This window comes from Oncorhynchus nerka, linkage group LG5, assembly GCF_034236695.1.
Source record: "Oncorhynchus nerka isolate Pitt River linkage group LG5, Oner_Uvic_2.0, whole genome shotgun sequence".
NCBI classification, from domain to species: Eukaryota; Metazoa; Chordata; class Actinopteri; order Salmoniformes; family Salmonidae; genus Oncorhynchus; species Oncorhynchus nerka.
This window is the reverse complement of record NC_088400.1, coordinates 60,379,145-60,397,590: the sequence shown is the minus strand read 5'-3', so window position 1 is coordinate 60,397,590 and position 18,446 is coordinate 60,379,145. Positions and strand designations below refer to the sequence as shown.

General features: G+C 42.9%; 1 protein-coding gene across 3 annotated transcripts in view; it reads right to left on the bottom strand.

The window, feature by feature from the left end:
* Positions 1 to 392: 392 nt before the first annotated feature.
* LOC115129753 (sodium-driven chloride bicarbonate exchanger-like) overlaps positions 393 to 18,446 on the bottom strand; it is a 51,961-nt gene continuing 33,907 nt past the window's right edge. For 2 of the 3 annotated variants that reach the window (XM_029660443.2, XM_029660447.2), the window contains 17 exons: positions 18,114 to 18,271; positions 17,835 to 17,922; positions 17,570 to 17,716; positions 17,072 to 17,166; positions 15,516 to 15,690; positions 15,024 to 15,157; positions 10,257 to 10,502; positions 8,239 to 8,344; positions 6,235 to 6,396; positions 5,598 to 5,711; positions 5,369 to 5,530; positions 4,745 to 4,996; positions 4,362 to 4,604; positions 4,012 to 4,134; positions 3,814 to 3,881; positions 3,402 to 3,515; positions 393 to 2,534 (listed from right to left, as the gene is read on the bottom strand). In XM_029660443.2, the coding sequence (XP_029516303.1) occupies positions 2,474 to 2,534; positions 3,402 to 3,515; positions 3,814 to 3,881; positions 4,012 to 4,134; positions 4,362 to 4,604; positions 4,745 to 4,996; positions 5,369 to 5,530; positions 5,598 to 5,711; positions 6,235 to 6,396; positions 8,239 to 8,344; positions 10,257 to 10,502; positions 15,024 to 15,157; positions 15,516 to 15,690; positions 17,072 to 17,166; positions 17,570 to 17,716; positions 17,835 to 17,922; positions 18,114 to 18,271 (2,448 nt within the window). In that variant the 3' untranslated portion in view covers positions 393 to 2,473. Of the gene's footprint in view, positions 2,535 to 3,107; positions 3,147 to 3,401; positions 3,516 to 3,813; positions 3,882 to 4,011; positions 4,135 to 4,361; positions 4,605 to 4,744; positions 4,997 to 5,368; positions 5,531 to 5,597; positions 5,712 to 6,234; positions 6,397 to 8,238; positions 8,345 to 10,256; positions 10,503 to 15,023; positions 15,158 to 15,515; positions 15,691 to 17,071; positions 17,167 to 17,569; positions 17,717 to 17,834; positions 17,923 to 18,113; positions 18,272 to 18,446 lie in introns of all 3 variants that reach the window. The other variant, XM_029660446.2, reaches the window with a different exon arrangement.

Here is an 18,446-nt window from a genome sequence, read left to right as displayed (position 1 = left end):
TGGTATCAAACACATGGTTTTCATGTGTATGAAGCCATTCCATCTACTCCATTCTAGCTATTATTATGAGCCGTCCTCCCCTCACCAGCCTCCACTGTAGTACATGTATTTTCTCCTTGATAACCTAAACAAGTAGAGCGTAACGCTTAGCTAGGTGCTTAGTGAATGTATTATTTAATTAAGGACATTTCTAATAAATATGTTGTGAAATCCTCTTCAGATTTGGTGGTTCGGCGTGTTCAGGCAGAGTACCAGTGACTGGTTCTCTTCCACTTTGACCATGGGGGGGGGGGGGGGGGGGACTGTGATGTGTTAGGGGTTAATGAGTGTTGGTATCATTTAATCTCGAACAGAAGTGGATGGCCAAGATATGAACGTTCACCAAATGAAAGGATGCTTGAGTCACTTTATTGTTTCCTACATTTCTCTTTCTCTCGTATAACAAATCACATTTATAATAGAACAACCAATATCTGAATGGATCATTTTACACAGATGAGTCGATCAATTCTGAAACATAAACTTGTCTTCTCAGCTATCAATACTACATTTTAAGGCAGATTTCTACAAGTGGCCAAAATTTGATATTGACCCATTATTATTTCTTTAATAAGTAAAGTCCACCACAACACAGTACAACGGGAGAGACGTCGACAACATAAAAACCACACGTTTTCGGTTACCCCAATTCAACGTTTTTAGTAACATATTAGTAACATTTTAAACATGAATAAAATATACTATGTGTTGAACATCGTTAAGAGTCTTCACTTGATTACATTTTGCCCTTTCTCACAAAGCTATTATTGCATTTCTATCAATTAACCACAACATCCCTGTCGAAAGACACAGCTAAGTTTGATTCACCTTTGTGCAGGTGTTTAAATACAGTTACTGGTAGTTCAGCATCAGAACACAACATCACTTTGTAGGTGTCAAACAAACTGGAATGCAGGAGAAGATATCACATAACGTACCGACAGGGTGACTGGAACGATATGCCGGTAAAACACATTTGTATGTACGTGGAGCACAGATGTACATGTACTGTGCCTTCAGAAAGTATTCACACCACTTGACTTTTTCCATATTTTGTGTTACAAAGTGGGATTAAAATTGATTTTAATTGTAAAAGAAAAAAATTGTCAAAGAGCTATACAAAATACTCTGTCAACTTGGAATAAAATTCTAACATCTGTAAAAATGGAGAAAAAAAAACAGGAATATATCTTTATTAGATAAGTATTCGACTCCCTGAGTCAATACATTTGAGCTATTAATTTGTTAATTTCTAAAAACCTAATTCCACTTTGACATTATGGGGTATTGTGTGTCGGCCAGTGACAAAGAAAATCAATTTGATTCATTTTAAATTCAGGCTGTAACAACAGAATGGGGAAAAGGTCAAGCGTTGTGAATACTTTCTGAAGGCTCTGTATCTCTACACGGTCATCTGAAGACTTCAGAGACAATTTGATCGTTAAATCCAGAGATCCTATAAATTACTACAAGATGTTCTAACCCTATAGGAATCACATTCCCAATAGGTATAGAATGGCAGGGCTATGCTAACTGGAATGTAATGGTCCCCAATGCCTGAAATATAACACTGACTTGCCTCCACACTGTAATGGAGAAAAAAATACTATCAACAAATCTTCAGGAAAATGTCAGCGAAAATTTTACAAATGAGCATTCAAATTTATTTTGATACATATACAGTATACTGTTTTCGTATCGTTAAGTGCACAGACCCGATAGTGATGTCAAATTACAAAACAAAACACACATTGCTTATTCCATGAACAAGATTTTCATTGTATATTGTAATAGATTTTTTTTTAAAGGATTACTATGTTGAAAAAATAGAAAAAAAAACATACAAAATACAAACGATTCCGTTAAAAAGTAAAGTTTCTTTAAAAACCATTTGGTTGACACAGATGTAGGATCTTAATTTGATCACCCTGTTGCAGAAATACTTGTAAAACATGTAGTGTATTTACGGTTTAAAAAGGCTTCTGAAGTTTTGTAATTTTCACCAAAAAATTTCAGACTTGATTTTACCTTATGAAAATATGTTCAGCCCTTACAAAAATGTCCATTAATTATAATCCACTCATTTCATGTTACTTCAGGATTATTTTCCTACTGTACAAAACTTTCTCAAATTAAGATCCTACATATGTAATAAATTGGCCCACGGGTAGATACACATAATAATATGAATTCCTTGCTTCCTCTGTTGCTGGTATCACCATACATTGACATACATAGAAAATAATCACAGTTAATGTTTGTTGGTTCCTCCATAGGGTAACACTGTTTCTAAAAGATTTACATGAGTTGCACACACACACACACACACAGTCTTACATGACGAGAACGCATGGTGCAGCAAAGTTCAGAGGTGGTCGAGTGTGGCACGTCAGATGAGTTATTTTCCGCAGAGCGGTGACGAAGCCGGCATGGATCACAAACTCGTCTCCCTGTCCAACTTTGAGTCCTTCCTCTTATGTCCTCTCTCGCAACCGCTGGAAAACAAAAGGCTACGTGTCACAAACAGCATTAGAGGAGACACGACATATACCACTGAACTGACCAGCTGGATGGCATTATGTATTGGAGCCCTGCATGGCAGAAGTGTCACGCAATCCATTGACTTGGGGTGATATTACCATGATGCATAACCACCCTAAACATGCAGTTGTGCAGAGGCAAACCACACCAGAGCATGCTGTGTGTGTGTGTGTGTGTGTGTGCCTCCACCATATGCATGCATTCACATTCCCCAAACCAGTGAGCATGAAACATTCAAAACAAAGAGAGACACAGTGGGACATTTGTTTACAACTGAGTGCCAGGTTTGAGTTGGTGTTTTTTCAAACTTTGGATCTTTATGGTTCAAGAGATAACAGGTCGCTCCAGGGTACTTAAGACTGAAGTCCCACACTCAAACTACAGGCACGCGTGCACGACAAAAGACCATTACGTTCACATTGTCACCTCCACATCATACAATGATAAACTGCACGTTAGTTCTAGAAAACTGCAACGGAGGGACAAGATACGTAACACCATGCCACTGAGGATTGGGAGCCACTTGCCTTTGGGATAATGAGCTTCTGAGAGGTTAGGAAGGGGAGCTTATGATGGGAATGGAATGAGAAAGGATAGAAGTTAATGACCATCTATATCTCTACTGCGAAGGGCGGGACAAAATCCACCTATTGATGTGTACATTAATATCCACACGAAATATGTTTTACAGTATTCACACCATGAACAATAGAAAACAGGAAAGTAGTTGATTGGACAGGTAAATGGCTTACGGCTAATATACAGGTCCAATAAATAGATGAAATGGCATTTTTGGTGATTGATTGGTGGACATTCCAAACCTTTTGGAGCTTGGCTCCTTCTTGGCGCTGTCACTGGGACTAATACTATTCCACACGTTCCCGAAGGAGCCTTTGGACATCTCGTGGGAAATGTTCACCGTCGCGGGATCGCTCCTACAGAACACAAAAAACCAAGGGTGCTCTGTCAGTCGCTGCATGTTCTCATGGTCAAGATATCCTCTGAAATGTGTTGATGATTATAGGCCCCGATCTTGAATTAGCTGTAATCATGGTTTCTGTTGCTGCCACTAAAAAAAGTGTGGTTGTGCCGCGGTATTGGCAGAACAATGGACAAAACTCGTGCGCAACATGGCCCTCTACAGTTAGTCACCAAATCCTGTACCAGGTTTTTTTTTTTTAAACTAACCTTTTAGTGCCAACAGTCTCTGGATGTTTTGTTAGTTGGACTTACTTGTAATTTCCTTCCAGTGGCAAATTGACTATCCCCTCCTCCTCCTCCACTATAATACTGGGCTCCTCCTGGAGAGAGAGAAATGAAGAAAGTGACTGTTAAAATCACACACTACAAGCCCAGATGACTGATAGAGTCATAATGTGCCAACATATCTGTATGTCTTCAATATGTTTAAGAGCGCCAAGTACTGTATACCTCTTCTTCTCCTTCCTCTAGTTTCTTCTTCTTCCACTCAGGCATCAGGTCATCCAGCCAGCTCAGCTCCTTCTTGGTGAACATGAAGTCCAGAAGCTTACGGATGAACACCAGAGCCAACACCTAGAGAAGAGAAGCAATTCTCCTCACATTCTCCTCCTGTCAACTAAGTGTTGTGAATGACATCGACACGTGCTGTACCTACTGTACGTAAAGCTTAAGGTGAATACCGAATTAAATATAAAAGTTAAATAAATGATAACTTACAGACATGACATCTCTTTCTCATGCACGCACACAGACCCCCCCCCCCCTCCCCCAGCAACACGCCCACCCTACACACACGTTACCATCATGGGGAAGACGATGGCATAATTTGAGGTCTTGATGACCCACAGCAGGACCAGGCAGCTGAGCTGGATGATGGTGAAGAGGTGGACCTTCCTCAGGGGGACGTGTCTCAGGTAGATGAAGTCTGGCTGGTGCTTGGCCGGCATGCCAAACAGCTTGAGACGGTCAAAGAACTGGATACCTCTCAGCGAGGACGCTCCCATGTACAAGAACACTCCATACAGTACAGGCATGGGGATAAACTGGAAAGAGACAGACAGCGCTCCATTTAGTCTTCAACAGTTATGTATGCGTGGGACTGTGCGTGACTGCTAAAGTGTTCGTGTGTGTGTTGTAATTGATCTCGTGTATATCTGAGGTCTTGACCTCGGACCTCCCTCACCTTGAGGACAGAGGTCATGAAGACGGAGCAGCCCATGAGTAGGAAGATCATGAGGCCGGTGAAGCGCTGCTCTCTGATCCCCAGGAACTTGGGCTGTTCCCCGGGGGCCGAGCACTCTGACTCCAGCTTCAGGCTGTTGACGTGGGAGATGGAGAGCACTGTGGCCGCCACGAACCAGGGCAGGCCCATCACAGAACACACCCCCAGCATCACCCCCACCACAAACAGGTCCAGGTGGTAGCCACAGCCCTTCTGTTGATGGGAACCAGAGATATGGGGTTATAGCATCCACACAGCAGAGATGCAGGCAGTATACATAGTCTACAATACATTAACAATAAGGAGATATACTGTATACTGTTCAGATCTTTAGTTATGGAGAAATGAGGAACAGTATGCAAAGCTTTAGTTTATTAAATGGGAGCCATAGGAAAATGGGACAGAAATGAAACAGTCCCCAAAACATGTTTGGTCAAAACCCCAAAATAGAAATCAGCTTTTAGGGCTTTGACTGTTAATTATATTGTAATAACATTTTCAATTTCACACTTTAGCTGTGATCATTTCTTTTTACCATCATATAGCACTAAAAGCAGTAGAATGACTTGAATTGGCAGCCATCACCTTCAGTTTGTGCTCCTTCCTGTTGATGATAACAGCCGTGATCTGTTGGTCCATGAAGATGAGGATGGTGCAGAGCAGCGCAGGGAGGACCGCGATTATGGTGGTCCACCACGGGTTGCGTCCTATTGGGTTCACGATCCAACCACGGTCGTCTCTGGTTGGCTGTGGGAGGGAGTGAACATGATCATGATCCGTGTGTGTGTGCACACGTGTGTGTGTGCGTACTCACCTTGAACTTGTCGGGGACCTGCAGTTTGGGTGAGGGGATTCCTAGGGCGTAGTCCACTAAGACCATGGTGAGGATGGTGATGAAAACAGCAAAGTCACTGATCTGGGCCCTCACCTGAAGAACAAGAGAAACTCACAGTCAATCTAGGAACTGAGCTCATGGTGAATCTCCGAGTGCTCAGTGTCATTTGAATACAAGAGAAGGGTCTGCACCGTCTTCACTTGTCTGCTTGGCGGCATGGTGTCTCACATCCATCTTGTTCAGGTCGTTGTTGTAAAAGACAATGTGTTCTCAATGACTTACCTGGTTCAATAAAGGCAATTAATCCTAATAATAAAGTGCAATAAGTGTAGGATCTCAGATGCCACAAGGGGGCATCAGTATACCGGAAAATCCATTCTTACTCCTGCAGCACACAACAGCACTTATTGCCATATGATTGAAACAGAATGGGTAGATTATCATATTATTTCACACAATGAGGCACTTGTAGGCGGTTGAACACTGATACAGCCACCAAAGTCTGAGCGATTAAGGGACAAGCATCAATCAATCAAATATCATTGAAATCCCTGCACATGTGGCTACCGGTCCACATTCCTTGCACTCAGGAAGCCTGAGGTGTAGATGGACGTGCCTTGGTGGGGAAGTAGCGGCTGGTCTTGAACTCCTTGAGGAAAGCGGACATGAAGACAGTGGAGAAGAAGAGGATCACGGACCAGAAGAGGACGTCAGGAATGTAGGGTCCGTGGGGGCCACAGGCGCTGCCCTCAAACTCCCCCCGGAACACAAAGCACTCCTACAACAGGAAGATACAGAGAGAGACCTGAGTGGAAACCCATACATTTCCTATGAAGTTAAACAGGATAGAATGGCCATCTTGCCTACTACATACTAAAGCTACCTACTGTGTACTAACAGTACTACATACGATTTAGAACGTGCTGTTTAGTAAAAATGTAGGCTATTCAGTAGGCAACAAATATCAACATACTACTCATCCATACTGAGAAGGCATCATCTAATGCACAATCACACTTGTTCCCCACTATTTGTTTATGTTTGAATTGTTTGTTTGAAGAGCGCTGATTATCAGCTGTTGTCAAACACACGTGGGTGTGAAAAGACGATTCTCTTCCTCAATAGTGTTGCAGCAAATTCTGTGCACCGAACATCCTGGCATTTAAAGCATACACATTTTTTTTGTGTTACATTTCACATACAATAAAACATTTTTTCGCATACCCAAAAAGCCTGCTATTTAGAAAGCAAGTATGGTTATTTGGACACAGCCACTGTAAGGCATGAGTTACCTAGATAGGAAAGATAATAAGACCCAGTCGAAGTTAGCCTGGTCCCAGATCTGTTTGCAGATAGCCAACTTTTACTGTATGGTTGCCACAACCATAGGCTTCACACACTTAACAGATCTGGAACCAGGCTATTTGGAAATGCATTGGCACACTCAACGTTAGATCAAATGTTTGTACATATAATCTGTAGTACACTACCACTGACATTTCATAGGCTCCACTATAAATATATTTCATGTCCTCTATGCACTGATTTGGACAGAATCAAAGGGCATGAGTGACTGGCCAATGCTGAACCATGTCTGTGTGAACCCAGTCATTCATACATGCACGCATGCACTTTGGATTGCAGTCACATAGTGTGTGTGTGTGTTCGTGCATGCATGTGTGTGTGCATGTGTGCATATGCGTGACTGGCTTCATGCAGGTGTGCATACAGTATGTGCATGCGTGTGTGTGTGTGTGTGCATGCGTGGGAGTGAGATTGACACACTGAGCCTTCAGACGTGTGACAGAGTCACAGTGAATACTAAAAGAACACTCTATGGTGACTGTGCGTGGTTAAATCCTGCTGAATTCCTGCCTGCATGTCTTTAATCCTGTCACACTGTTCTGTTCCCTCTGGGGAAACACATTGTACCACCAAGAGACAATGTCTATCCCTATAGCCTCACAGCCCTCTCCGGGGGGGGGGCTATTTCACCATGAAAAATACACTATATTTATACAATATAATATTTGTAGCAATTTGCTGATGAGCGATATTTTAGAAGTAATCGAGTAAGGAGTGTTAGTTACATTGTTTTATTTATGTTACCTTTATTTAACTAGGCAAGTCAGTTAAGAACAAATTCTTATGTACAATGACGGCCTACCAAAAGGCAAAAGGCCTCCTGCGGGGACGGGGGCCGGGATTAAACATAAACATTTAATAAAAATATAGGACAAAACACACATCCCGATAAGAGAGACACCACAACACTGCATAGAGACCAGGGTCAACAACATAGTATGGCAGCAACACATGGCAACACAGCATGGTAGCAACACAACATGGTACAAACATTAATGGGCACAGACAACAGCACAAAGGGCAAGAAGGTAGAGACAACAATCATGTCTCAATTTGACTTCAGGGGGTGGTTATTGGTCAATAGTACCCCGTAGTGCCTGACCCTGCACTATAATACTACTGACCTCTAGAAGTTCATGTGATGATTGCACAGTGCGGCTGGTGCTCCGCTACAGAAGGAGGTAGTCCTTACAGAGCATGGCTTCATCCCCCTGAACCCAAGATCAGGGCTTTTAGGCTTCAAACCCCTCTTTACCTTGACCTCCATGCTGGTCCAGTTGACCTCTGATGCAGTGATGTTCCTGTCCTCCCAGTACCTCAGAGTGGAGTTGCTAGGATCCTTTGGCTCCACACACGCACACCTGCCAGAGCACAACACACATATGCATAGGTACACACACACACACACATATAAACAGTCACACACAAGCCCGCAGACACACACATGCACAAGTACACACACACACGTGCACAAGTAAACACACACACGTCATGTTCAGCCTTAGTCTAAACATGTCAACACATCTGTGTCCTCTACTATTTGAGTTGTTCCACCTCAAAAAGCACAAGAAAGAGGATTTGGATTGTTCTGAAATCTTTTCTGTAGTTAGAAACGGATAAGATTAGTGTTCCTGAAATATTATTTTGTTGGAATATAATTCGATTTCTGAGAAATTAAAGGATTGCACCCAAATTGGCCATTTTAATTTTTAGGATTTATATGAGCAAAAGCAATTGGTTGTCTACCTAAAGTAGCAAAGAAAATGTTGTGATCCATTTAATAAACACAAGAGACCAGCAAAATGGATAAAAGGGTGTGGTGTCAGTAGCAGGAACAGCGGCATCTAGTGGGCAAAATTTGGTACCTTCACACTAATTTATGATACAGAATAGAAGTGACTTCAATGGCTAATTTCTCTGAACAGGGGGGGGGGGGGACATCTCCACATCTCCAGATTCACAGGGAATACATTACAAAGGATGAAGAAGCAATACTCCAAGCAGCAGCTCCGTACTACGTGCCAGACAAAGAGAACTGATACTGTATACTGGTTGTTGGGGTGGGTTTGGTGTGAGATGTAGGGGTTCAGTGGGTGGCTTTCATTGGATTCCTCAAGTCTTACTCATTGTTATGAAGAATTATGGTCCAAATCGGATGTTAGGTACTATATTTGTTTAAGATTATATGAATCCTATAAATTAAAACAGCCAATTTGGGTGACATCAATTTAATTTCTCAGAGATCAAATTATATTTCAACAAAATAATGTTTCAGGAATCCTAATCTTATCTGTTTCTAACTACAGAAGCAATTTCAGAAGAACCTGAGTTGGCGGGTGACATGGCTTTACGAAATGACATGGAATGACCCATAAGGATTAATCTCGATGACTTCACCAATGTATGGAAAACATTAACTCGACCGTACATTACATCGACTTGGAACGATTACATCATGTATTAATGTACGTCCCTGGGTTTACACATGGGATTATTCAGCATACTGCAATAATCTTGGAGCATTACCGAAAAACTGGATAAACTGCCCATGTTGCCCATCTGTGCTTTGATGATGTAGCTAGCTAACACTAAAACTATGTGTACAGCACTCTGGTATACTGTCTGTGTTGTGGCCCCAAAAAACTGTTTTCCACCTGCAGTATTGTAAGTGGAGTACTACTTACATTTAAGAATGCTACTTAAACAAAGAGGTCAAATTTACTCCTATCACTACTAGTTCCACTGAAGAGTAACGGTAGTTAGTGGAGTACTGGTTCCATTAATGAGTACACTCTTAGAAAAAAGGGTTTCAAAAGGGTTCTTTGGCTGTCCCCATAGGAGACCCCTTTTTTTTTGAGACCAAAACACAGACAGTATACCAGAGTCCTGTACACATAGTTTTAGTGTTAGCTAGCTACATCATCAAAGCACTCTGTGGGAAGGGTTATACATGGAACCCAAAATAGTTCTACCTGGAAACAACAGGGTTCAACCTGGAACCAAAAAGGGTTCTTCAAAGGGTTCTCCCGTGGGGACACCCGAAGAACCCTTTTAGGTTCTAGATAGCACCTTTTTTTCTAAGAGTATACTACAGGTTAAGATTACTAGTTTAATTTGTTGGCAGTTAAAGGAGTACTTCCCCCTATGAGTACTACAAGTTTACTAGTTGCACTTAAAATTACTGGTAGTTAGAGGAATACCAGTTCCACTTATGACAATTTGATCCACTTACGAGTATTAGTTCCACTAACTAATACTATTTCCATGACTTACGAGTACTGGGTGAGTTTCTGCAGGTTGTTGTTCATGTTGATGGGGTAGTGTTCCCCCAGGTGGATGAGTTTCTCCAGGGCCTCGTAGATGAAGATGATGCAGATGAGCGAGGCGAAGGCCTCCTCTGTGAAGCGGGTGATGTAACAGACCAGGGAGCTAGCGTCTGTAGCCACCAGGGCCAGGCAGAGGAACGCCGTCCACAGGCCGATACAGGCCCTCAGGGAGAGGTAGGACAGGTCATAGTCCCTGTGGACAAAAAAACACACACACGTAACTGGTGGGATGCGAACCCCCATCTCCCACTCGGGAGGCCAACGTCTTAACCATTAGACCAGTGGTTCTTAACCTTGTTGGAGGTACTGAACCCCACCAGTTTCATATGCGCATTCACCGAACCCTTCTTAATTAAAAAAAAAAGAATCACATTCAAAACATAGGTATATATTTGACACAAAATGAACCGTGCATCAACATCACTGTGTTCAAAGAACAAAATCATCAAAACATTTTCACACAGATGATCATTTTCACACAAAAACAAAAACATAATGAATATTTACTGCAAATCAGTGTGACTTCTGCTGTTGCCTTTCAGAGACCAGTTCAGAAATGCGCGGCTTCACCTTGGCAAGTGCCACTCTCATGTCATTTTCGCAACAAAGTCTGTTCCTTTTCTTCGTTTTTATGTCCAGCAGCCTCGAAAAGGATTGCTCGCAAAGATATGTTGTAACAAACGGTATGAAAATCTCCAGAGCTTTCTTAGCAATAACAGGGTACGTTACCATTTGTTGACACCAAAACGTTGAAAGCGTTGTTGTTCTGAAGAGTTGCTGTTGAACCTGGCTCTGCTGAATTTCAATGATTTCATCGAGGTATTCATCATTGACATCTGTTGTCTCAACACTAAACGTGAACGGCTGTCTCACCCATGCTGGATATGACTCTCTTGTAGGGAAGTATCCGTCGAGAGACTTTGCAAGCTCATCTAAGTGCGTGGCAATTGCTTGCTTCAGTTCAGCGGGTACAGAAATGTCTCCGATTCCAGACACATCTTCAATCTTACTTACACAGTCGTCCAGCAGGGGAAAGTTTGCGAAGTTATTGTTCTCTGTTCGTTGTTTCCATAACGGTAGCTTTTTTTGAAAAGCCTTCAGGTTTTCCTCCGCTTCGATGATGTTGACTCCACCGCCCTGCATCTTTTGATTGAGAGCTGCGAAGATATCAGCCATGTACGCTAAAATGAGAATGAACTCAGAATTTTTGAAGCAATCTGCATGACAATGTTGGTGCTCTTGCAAAAACAGGGCTAATTCCACACGTTAGAATGGTACAGAAGTACCTCGAATTCAGAGCCCATTTCTTTACACAGCTCACTGAAGATGCGATGCCGCAGAGCACTAGTTCGCACATAGTTCACGCATTCCACTACAATTTTTAATACTTCTGCCAGTTTTGGAGGCAAGGTTTTTGTTGCCAACGCATGCCTGTGCAGAATACAATGCATAACAATGATGTGTGGTGCATCGGCTTTCACTAGCACACCAAAACCAGACTTTCTTCCCAGCATGACTGGAGCTCCGTCCGAACAAACTGCAGAAACCATATCCCACGAAAGATTGTTGTCTTTGAAGAAGTCATCCACAAGTTTCTTCACATCGGCTGCCTCAGTTGTTGTTGTAAGAGGCTTACAAAATAAAAATTCTTCCTTTATCACGTTGTCTTTCACATAGCGCACGAATACAGCAAGCTGGCTTAGATTGGAAACGTCTGTGGTCTCGTCGAGTTGAAGGCTGAATTTTGCCGGGCTTGAAATCAGATCTGCAACTACTTGAGCCAAGATGTCTTTGCTCATGTCCTCTATTCTGTCGCTGATGGTGTCATTTGAAAGAGGAATTTGGGATAACTTAACCTCTTTTCCCAGCATGATATTCGCCATCTTCAACACAGCTGGTTTTATGAGTGTTTCACCAATGGTGTGTGGTTTGCCCTGCTTTGCGATCAGGTAAGCAATTTCGTACGATGCTGTGAGGATCGGTTTGTTGATGGGTACAAAGCCGAGAACAGGCAGAGTAGCCTTTTCATCGAATCTGGCTCTCTTCACCTTGAATTCAGCGAGCGTTGTGTTCTTGTATTTTCCATCTCCATGCAGCTTAAGGAAGTGTTCTCTTAGTTTTGCCGGTGCTAGACTAGAATTACTCAACTTGGCATTGCAAATCATGCAGTTAGGACACTGACTCCCATCACGTTCGGTTATACATGTAAATCCATATTGTACATACTCGTCCGACCACTTTCTTTTTTTGCTCGACATAGTAAGTATGAAGGGATTAAAATATTAAGAAAGAAATCACAAGACGTACAATCACGACAGTCACAAGTCGACAACTGAGCGCACCAAATTCCCTGCAGCACAGATAGGCCAAGAGATGTAGTGTGATCACCTGCAGCCAATGATGACCAAGCGGAGCGTGTCATCACGAATCATATGAATCGGATGTGTGTCTTGACCTCCACCGAACCCCTGAGACTGACTCACCGAACCCCTGGGGTTCGATCGAACCCAGGTTAAGAACCACTGCATTAGACCAAAAGGACATTCCTTCTTGGGCCGAGGTTGTCACCGATTTTTACACGTGCGCACATACACAGACACACACACACACACACACACACATGCATGCGCACACACACACACACAATAAGTGACTGCAATGCTAAGTGCGAGCGTGCATGAATGACTTGTTTCAGAGAGACATGATTCAGCATGAGCCAGTCACTCATGCACGCACTTTGATTCTGTCCAAATCTTTGCATAGTGGAAATGGAGTCACTAACATTAAATATATTTATAGTGGAGCCGTCAATATGTCAGTGGTACAGTACCACAGACATTGTACTTAACATTATCTGCCAATACATTTCCAATTAGCCTGGTCCCAGATCTGTTCGCATATATACAGTTGAAGTCGGAAGTTTACATACACCTAAGCCAAATACATTTAACTTAAACTCAGTTTTTCACAATTCCTGACATTTAATCAGAGTAAAATTCCCTGTGTTAGGTCAGTTAGGATCATCATCTATTTGAGTATTTGATAGCATTGCCTTTAAATCATTTAACTTGGGTCAAACGTTTTGGGTAGCCTTCCCCAAGCTTCCCACAATAAGTTGGGTGAATTTTGTCCCATTCCTCCTGACAGAGCTGGTGTAACTGAGTCAGGTTTGTAGGCCTCCTTGATCGCACACTCTTTTTCAGTTCTGCCCACATTTTGTTCTATAGGGCTGAGGTCAGGGCTTTGTGATGTCCCCTCCAATACCTTAACTTTGTGCTTAAGCTATTTTGCCACAAGTTTGGAAGTATGCTTGGGGTCATTGTCCATTTGGAAGAGCCATTTGCGACCAAGCTTTAACTTCCTGATTGATGTCTTGAGATGTTGCTTCAATATATACACATAATTTTCCTGCCTCGTGATGCAATCTATTTTGTGAAGTGCACCAGTCCCTCCTGCAGCAAAGCACCCTCACAGCATGATGCTGCCACCTCCGTGCTTCATCGTTGGGATGGTGTTCTTCGGCTTGCAAGTCTCCCCCTTTTTCCTCCAAACATAACAATGGTCATTATGGCCAAACAGTTCTATTTTTGTTTCATCAGACCAGAGGACATTTCAACAAAAAGTATGACATTTGTTCCCATGTGCAGTTGCAAACCATAGTCTGGCTTTTTTATGGCGGTTTTGGAGCAGTAGCTTCTTCCTTGCTGAGCGGCCTTTCAGGTTGTGTCAATATAGGACTCGTTTTAATGTGGATATAGATACTTTTGTGCCTGTTTCCTCCAGCATCTTCACAAGGTCCTTTGCTGTTGTTCTGGGATTGATTTGCACTTTTTGCACCTGAGGGGTATGATGGCTGCGTGGCCCCATGGTGTTTATACTTGCATACTATTGTTTGTACAAATGAACGTGGTCATTTGGAAATTGCTCCCAAGGATGAACCAGACTTGTGGAGGTCTACAATTTTTTTCTGAGGTCTTGGTTGATTTATTTTGATTTTCCCATGATGTCAAGCAGAGGCACTGAGCTGGAAGGTAGGCCTTGAAATACCTCCACAGGTACACCTCCAATTGACTCAAATTATTATTATTATTATTATTATTATTATTATCAGAAGCTTCTAAAGCCATGACATCATTTTCTGGAATTTTCCAAGCTGTTTAAAGGCACAGTCAAATTAGTGTACGTAAACTTCTGACCCACTGGAATTGTGATACAGTGAATTATAAGTGAAATAATCTGTCTGTAAACAATATTTCTTAAAATGACTTGTGTCATGCACAAAGTAGATGTCCTAACCGACTTGCCAAAACTATAGTTTGTTTTCAAGAAATTTGTGGAGTGGTTGAAAAACTAGTTTTAATGACTCCAACCTAAGTGTAAGTCAACCTCCAACTTCAACTGTAGCCATGGTTATAGTCCCTGTGGACACACATACACGTGTAACTAGTGGGATGCGAACCCTCATCTCCCACTCGGAAGACCAACATATTAACTATTAGACCAAAATGACATTTCTTCTTGGGCCGAGGTTGTTACCGATTTTCACACGAGCGACACACACACAGACACACACGCACACACACACAGACAGCCTTAGAAAAACCCATATACCTAATGTCTTCCTGAATGCCAGGATCAATGTACTGTAGCCATGTCACAGTGATGAGAGCACCTAAGACAACATGACAACGTATCTGAAATGGGGCAAACTCACTTGCAGAATTTGAAGAGAATCTTCTCAAACACTAGAACAGGGCCTGTGCTGCCTAGGATGGTGAGAGGCTGCCCAGCGAACAGGGAGTAGGCTATCCCCGTCATGGAGGCTCCGAACAGGGACTCAATTGCACTCTGGCCAAAAGGGGAAGTGACAGTAATGGGTTAATGGACGACAGGTTACATAGCGCTTTCATAATAACTACACTGTCTGTGCAGTCTTCATTTGTTGAAGATGGTTATCTACTAGGGGATACGGCAACCAAAACCTAGCTATTCGTTTAGTTCAGCTTCACCGGGACACCATCGTTGCTTACCTAACGTGTGAATATAAAAGTGCTTTATTGTTGTGCATAACTCCATCAGAAATCCCGACCGAACACATGAAGTAAGGCCTTCAGAAAGCCAGACTGTTCTTCTGCCATTCTGGGACAACATGTTGTTAACGCAGCAAAGCCAACGCGTGTCATGTGGTACGAGCGGTGTGTCTTACTATGCGTCCCTCGGTGGCTTCCCCCAGCAGTCCGCCGAAGGTGATGACAGGAGACATGCAGGCACAGTAGAGGAAGAGGAAGGAGGCCAGACACTGCAGGCTCAAAGCGTCCGTGTAGTCAGACAGGTAGTGGGGCGCCTTGCGCTTGATGTCCATGAAGAACCCTCCAAAGAACCTGGAAATCACACACACATTAGCGCATGTACACAAGCACACACACACACACACCACCTTAATGAACCAACATCAATTACCATATGAAGTAAAAGGAGTCAAATGTGTTCCCTTTCATTTTTCAGTTTCAAGTAAAAAGTATGCACCATAGTGTGTTTTTAAATGCGTTTTTTCTTCCCCCCACAGGCCACACACTAGGAGGAGAGAGGAAACATTCTGATGGTAGAGGAAGCACATGGCGACCTAGCCAGAGGCGGTTGCCGGGGTAACGGGGGGGCGTGACTTTGAGTGGTATTTCAACCGTGCGGGGATGGATGCTACGCTGTTGGCCCTCCGGGAGATCATAGCTCACAGCAGAACTGGGCTGCAGTCCAATCTACTTTACACGTCAGGATGAGTTCCTCAGAGACCTACTGTAGCAGGGAGCATCCCTTACAACTACATCACTTCAAAACCCACGACATACAGTATCCACTTACTACAGCTGCACATAGCCTACTGCCTCACTCTAAATATACTGTATCACACTACTGCAGCTTCCTCCTCGCTCTAGATACACTCTACTACACTACTGTAGATACCGAAAACACATGACACCTACAATAAAGTATTGTTAATAAAGTTGTAACACTGTATTGTGAGTGTCCATTAGTACTTAAAAGCTACTGCTAATAAGATACTAATAATTCATGAATTCATATACATTATTTTGCATTGTTAAGTATTTATTAGGCATTTTAAGAGATTAGGTAACACTTTATTTACAGGATCAAAATGCTTATGAGCGAATGATGTAGGCTATTAACTATTGAACTAATTATCGCCTATAAAACAGATTCAGGTCAGCACTTAGTTACTGCACACTTAGTGCTCATATTATAAGTGTACATTATTACATGACGAACTAATAATAGCTTAATAAAAGATTCAAATCGGCCCTTAGTTACCGTACACACAGTTGGTGCATTATATGTGGACATCAAATTGTACAATAAAGTGTTGCCAAAATAGCTAGAGTGTTTTCCCCAGTGTTGTCAAGGCACATTTTAATAAGTCACGCTGGTCTTATGTAGGAATGTACGCATGGATGATTCCAAATGCATATCTCACACTGAATCAATCACAGCTCTTTTTGTGAACACAGAGCTCGAGGAACGAGAGAGACCCATAAGGATGTGTGTTTTTTAAAGGATGGCTAGATGTACTGCTGGGGACAGGGGGAGCCGGAGAGGAGATAAACAGGGGACTAAAAAACAAAGAGGACCTTAGATGGTCCACAGTGGTGTAGGTCACACTCACAGTGCTAGCCAGCCTAATCTCAGCCCAAACACACACACCACTTCCCTTCAACTCACAACCACCACACACACACTCAAACCTACCTTCCTGTGCGCTGTAGCTCTGGGCCTCCATGGCCACCAGGTTCCTCTGCTTCTCCCAGATCTCCGTTGGGTAGAGGAGGGACCTTGCGCTTTTCCTGTGTGGTAAAGAATAGAGGTCAGAGGTCAGATGGAAAATAAATATTTATTTGCCAAAAATAGCTATAACATTTATTTTCAATGCATCTCCGCTAGTAGGGATTGTCCTAAAATAGCCTGTCAGGAAAAACATTCCTTCCAACAACACGTACCACTGTAGCACGTACCAAAAACAGCTGATGATAGAAAAACAAAACAAATTGATTCAGAAGGGATTTAGAGCATGTCCTTGGGGTACACCAGCAGTTAAATCAGAGTAAAATTACGATTGGGTTTAGCCAGTGATGCAGTCGGAAGCAAACTAAGAGATGATGGCATAGGGTCAGAGTCAACTATATATGCATCTCAAAACAAGTCTCTGGTTAGGGGTGATGGCATAGACACCACCAGAAAGAGGCTCACCTGAGAGGGCACGTTTTTGGGCGGCTCTATCCTGATGGAGGGGTCCCACTCCCCAGGTGGCAACACAGTCACCTGGTCCAGGAACTCATCGATGCCGGCCACCAGGTCGTTCCTGTCCTTGGCTTTATACGCCACGTCATGGAACACCTGGGAGGTTGACAGAGAGGGAATGGGGTTAACCTGTATGCATCATAAACTTGGCTAACATAACCAAAGGCCACGCAGGGAAAAGCACACACAGGACTACTGCAACGTGGCTACTTACCTCGTCTGTCATCAGAGTTGCGATGGATCGTCCAATCTCATGGTACTGTGGTCCTTTTCCCAGAGGCCCCAACAGAATGAACAGGAACCTGAGGGAGAACAGAGAAGAAGGTTTTAACCATGTTTTTTTTTTACCTTAAATAGAGTGCATCCACTCAGGAACTTACCCAATGCAAAAACACCTATCCCACTTCAGTTACGAACACATACAATTCATAGTATTAACCGTAATCATCATTAACAACAATATTATAATAAAATGAAAGTGTGTATGTCTGACCTGGTGGTGATGGGGACCTCAGCTAGGCCGTTGAGCAGCACGGCAGGACACAGACGGACAAAGGCCACCACGGGCTGCTCCAAGAACTCTAGCTCCCCCACCAGGACATTGGATGCCTCTGCACCGGGGGGAATCTTCTTCATGAAGTGGAGGTCAATCTACAGACATTAATCCTATTTAGCTAATAGGAGATAGGACAATATGCTAAATAGGGTCGACTGAAATGAGGGCCAAGGGATCATGGATAGGCCCACTGAGAAATCTGTCATAAATTGGCTACAGCAGATGTCTGGCTAGATACGGAGTTGTGACTAGAATCCGTGGGTTTATTAT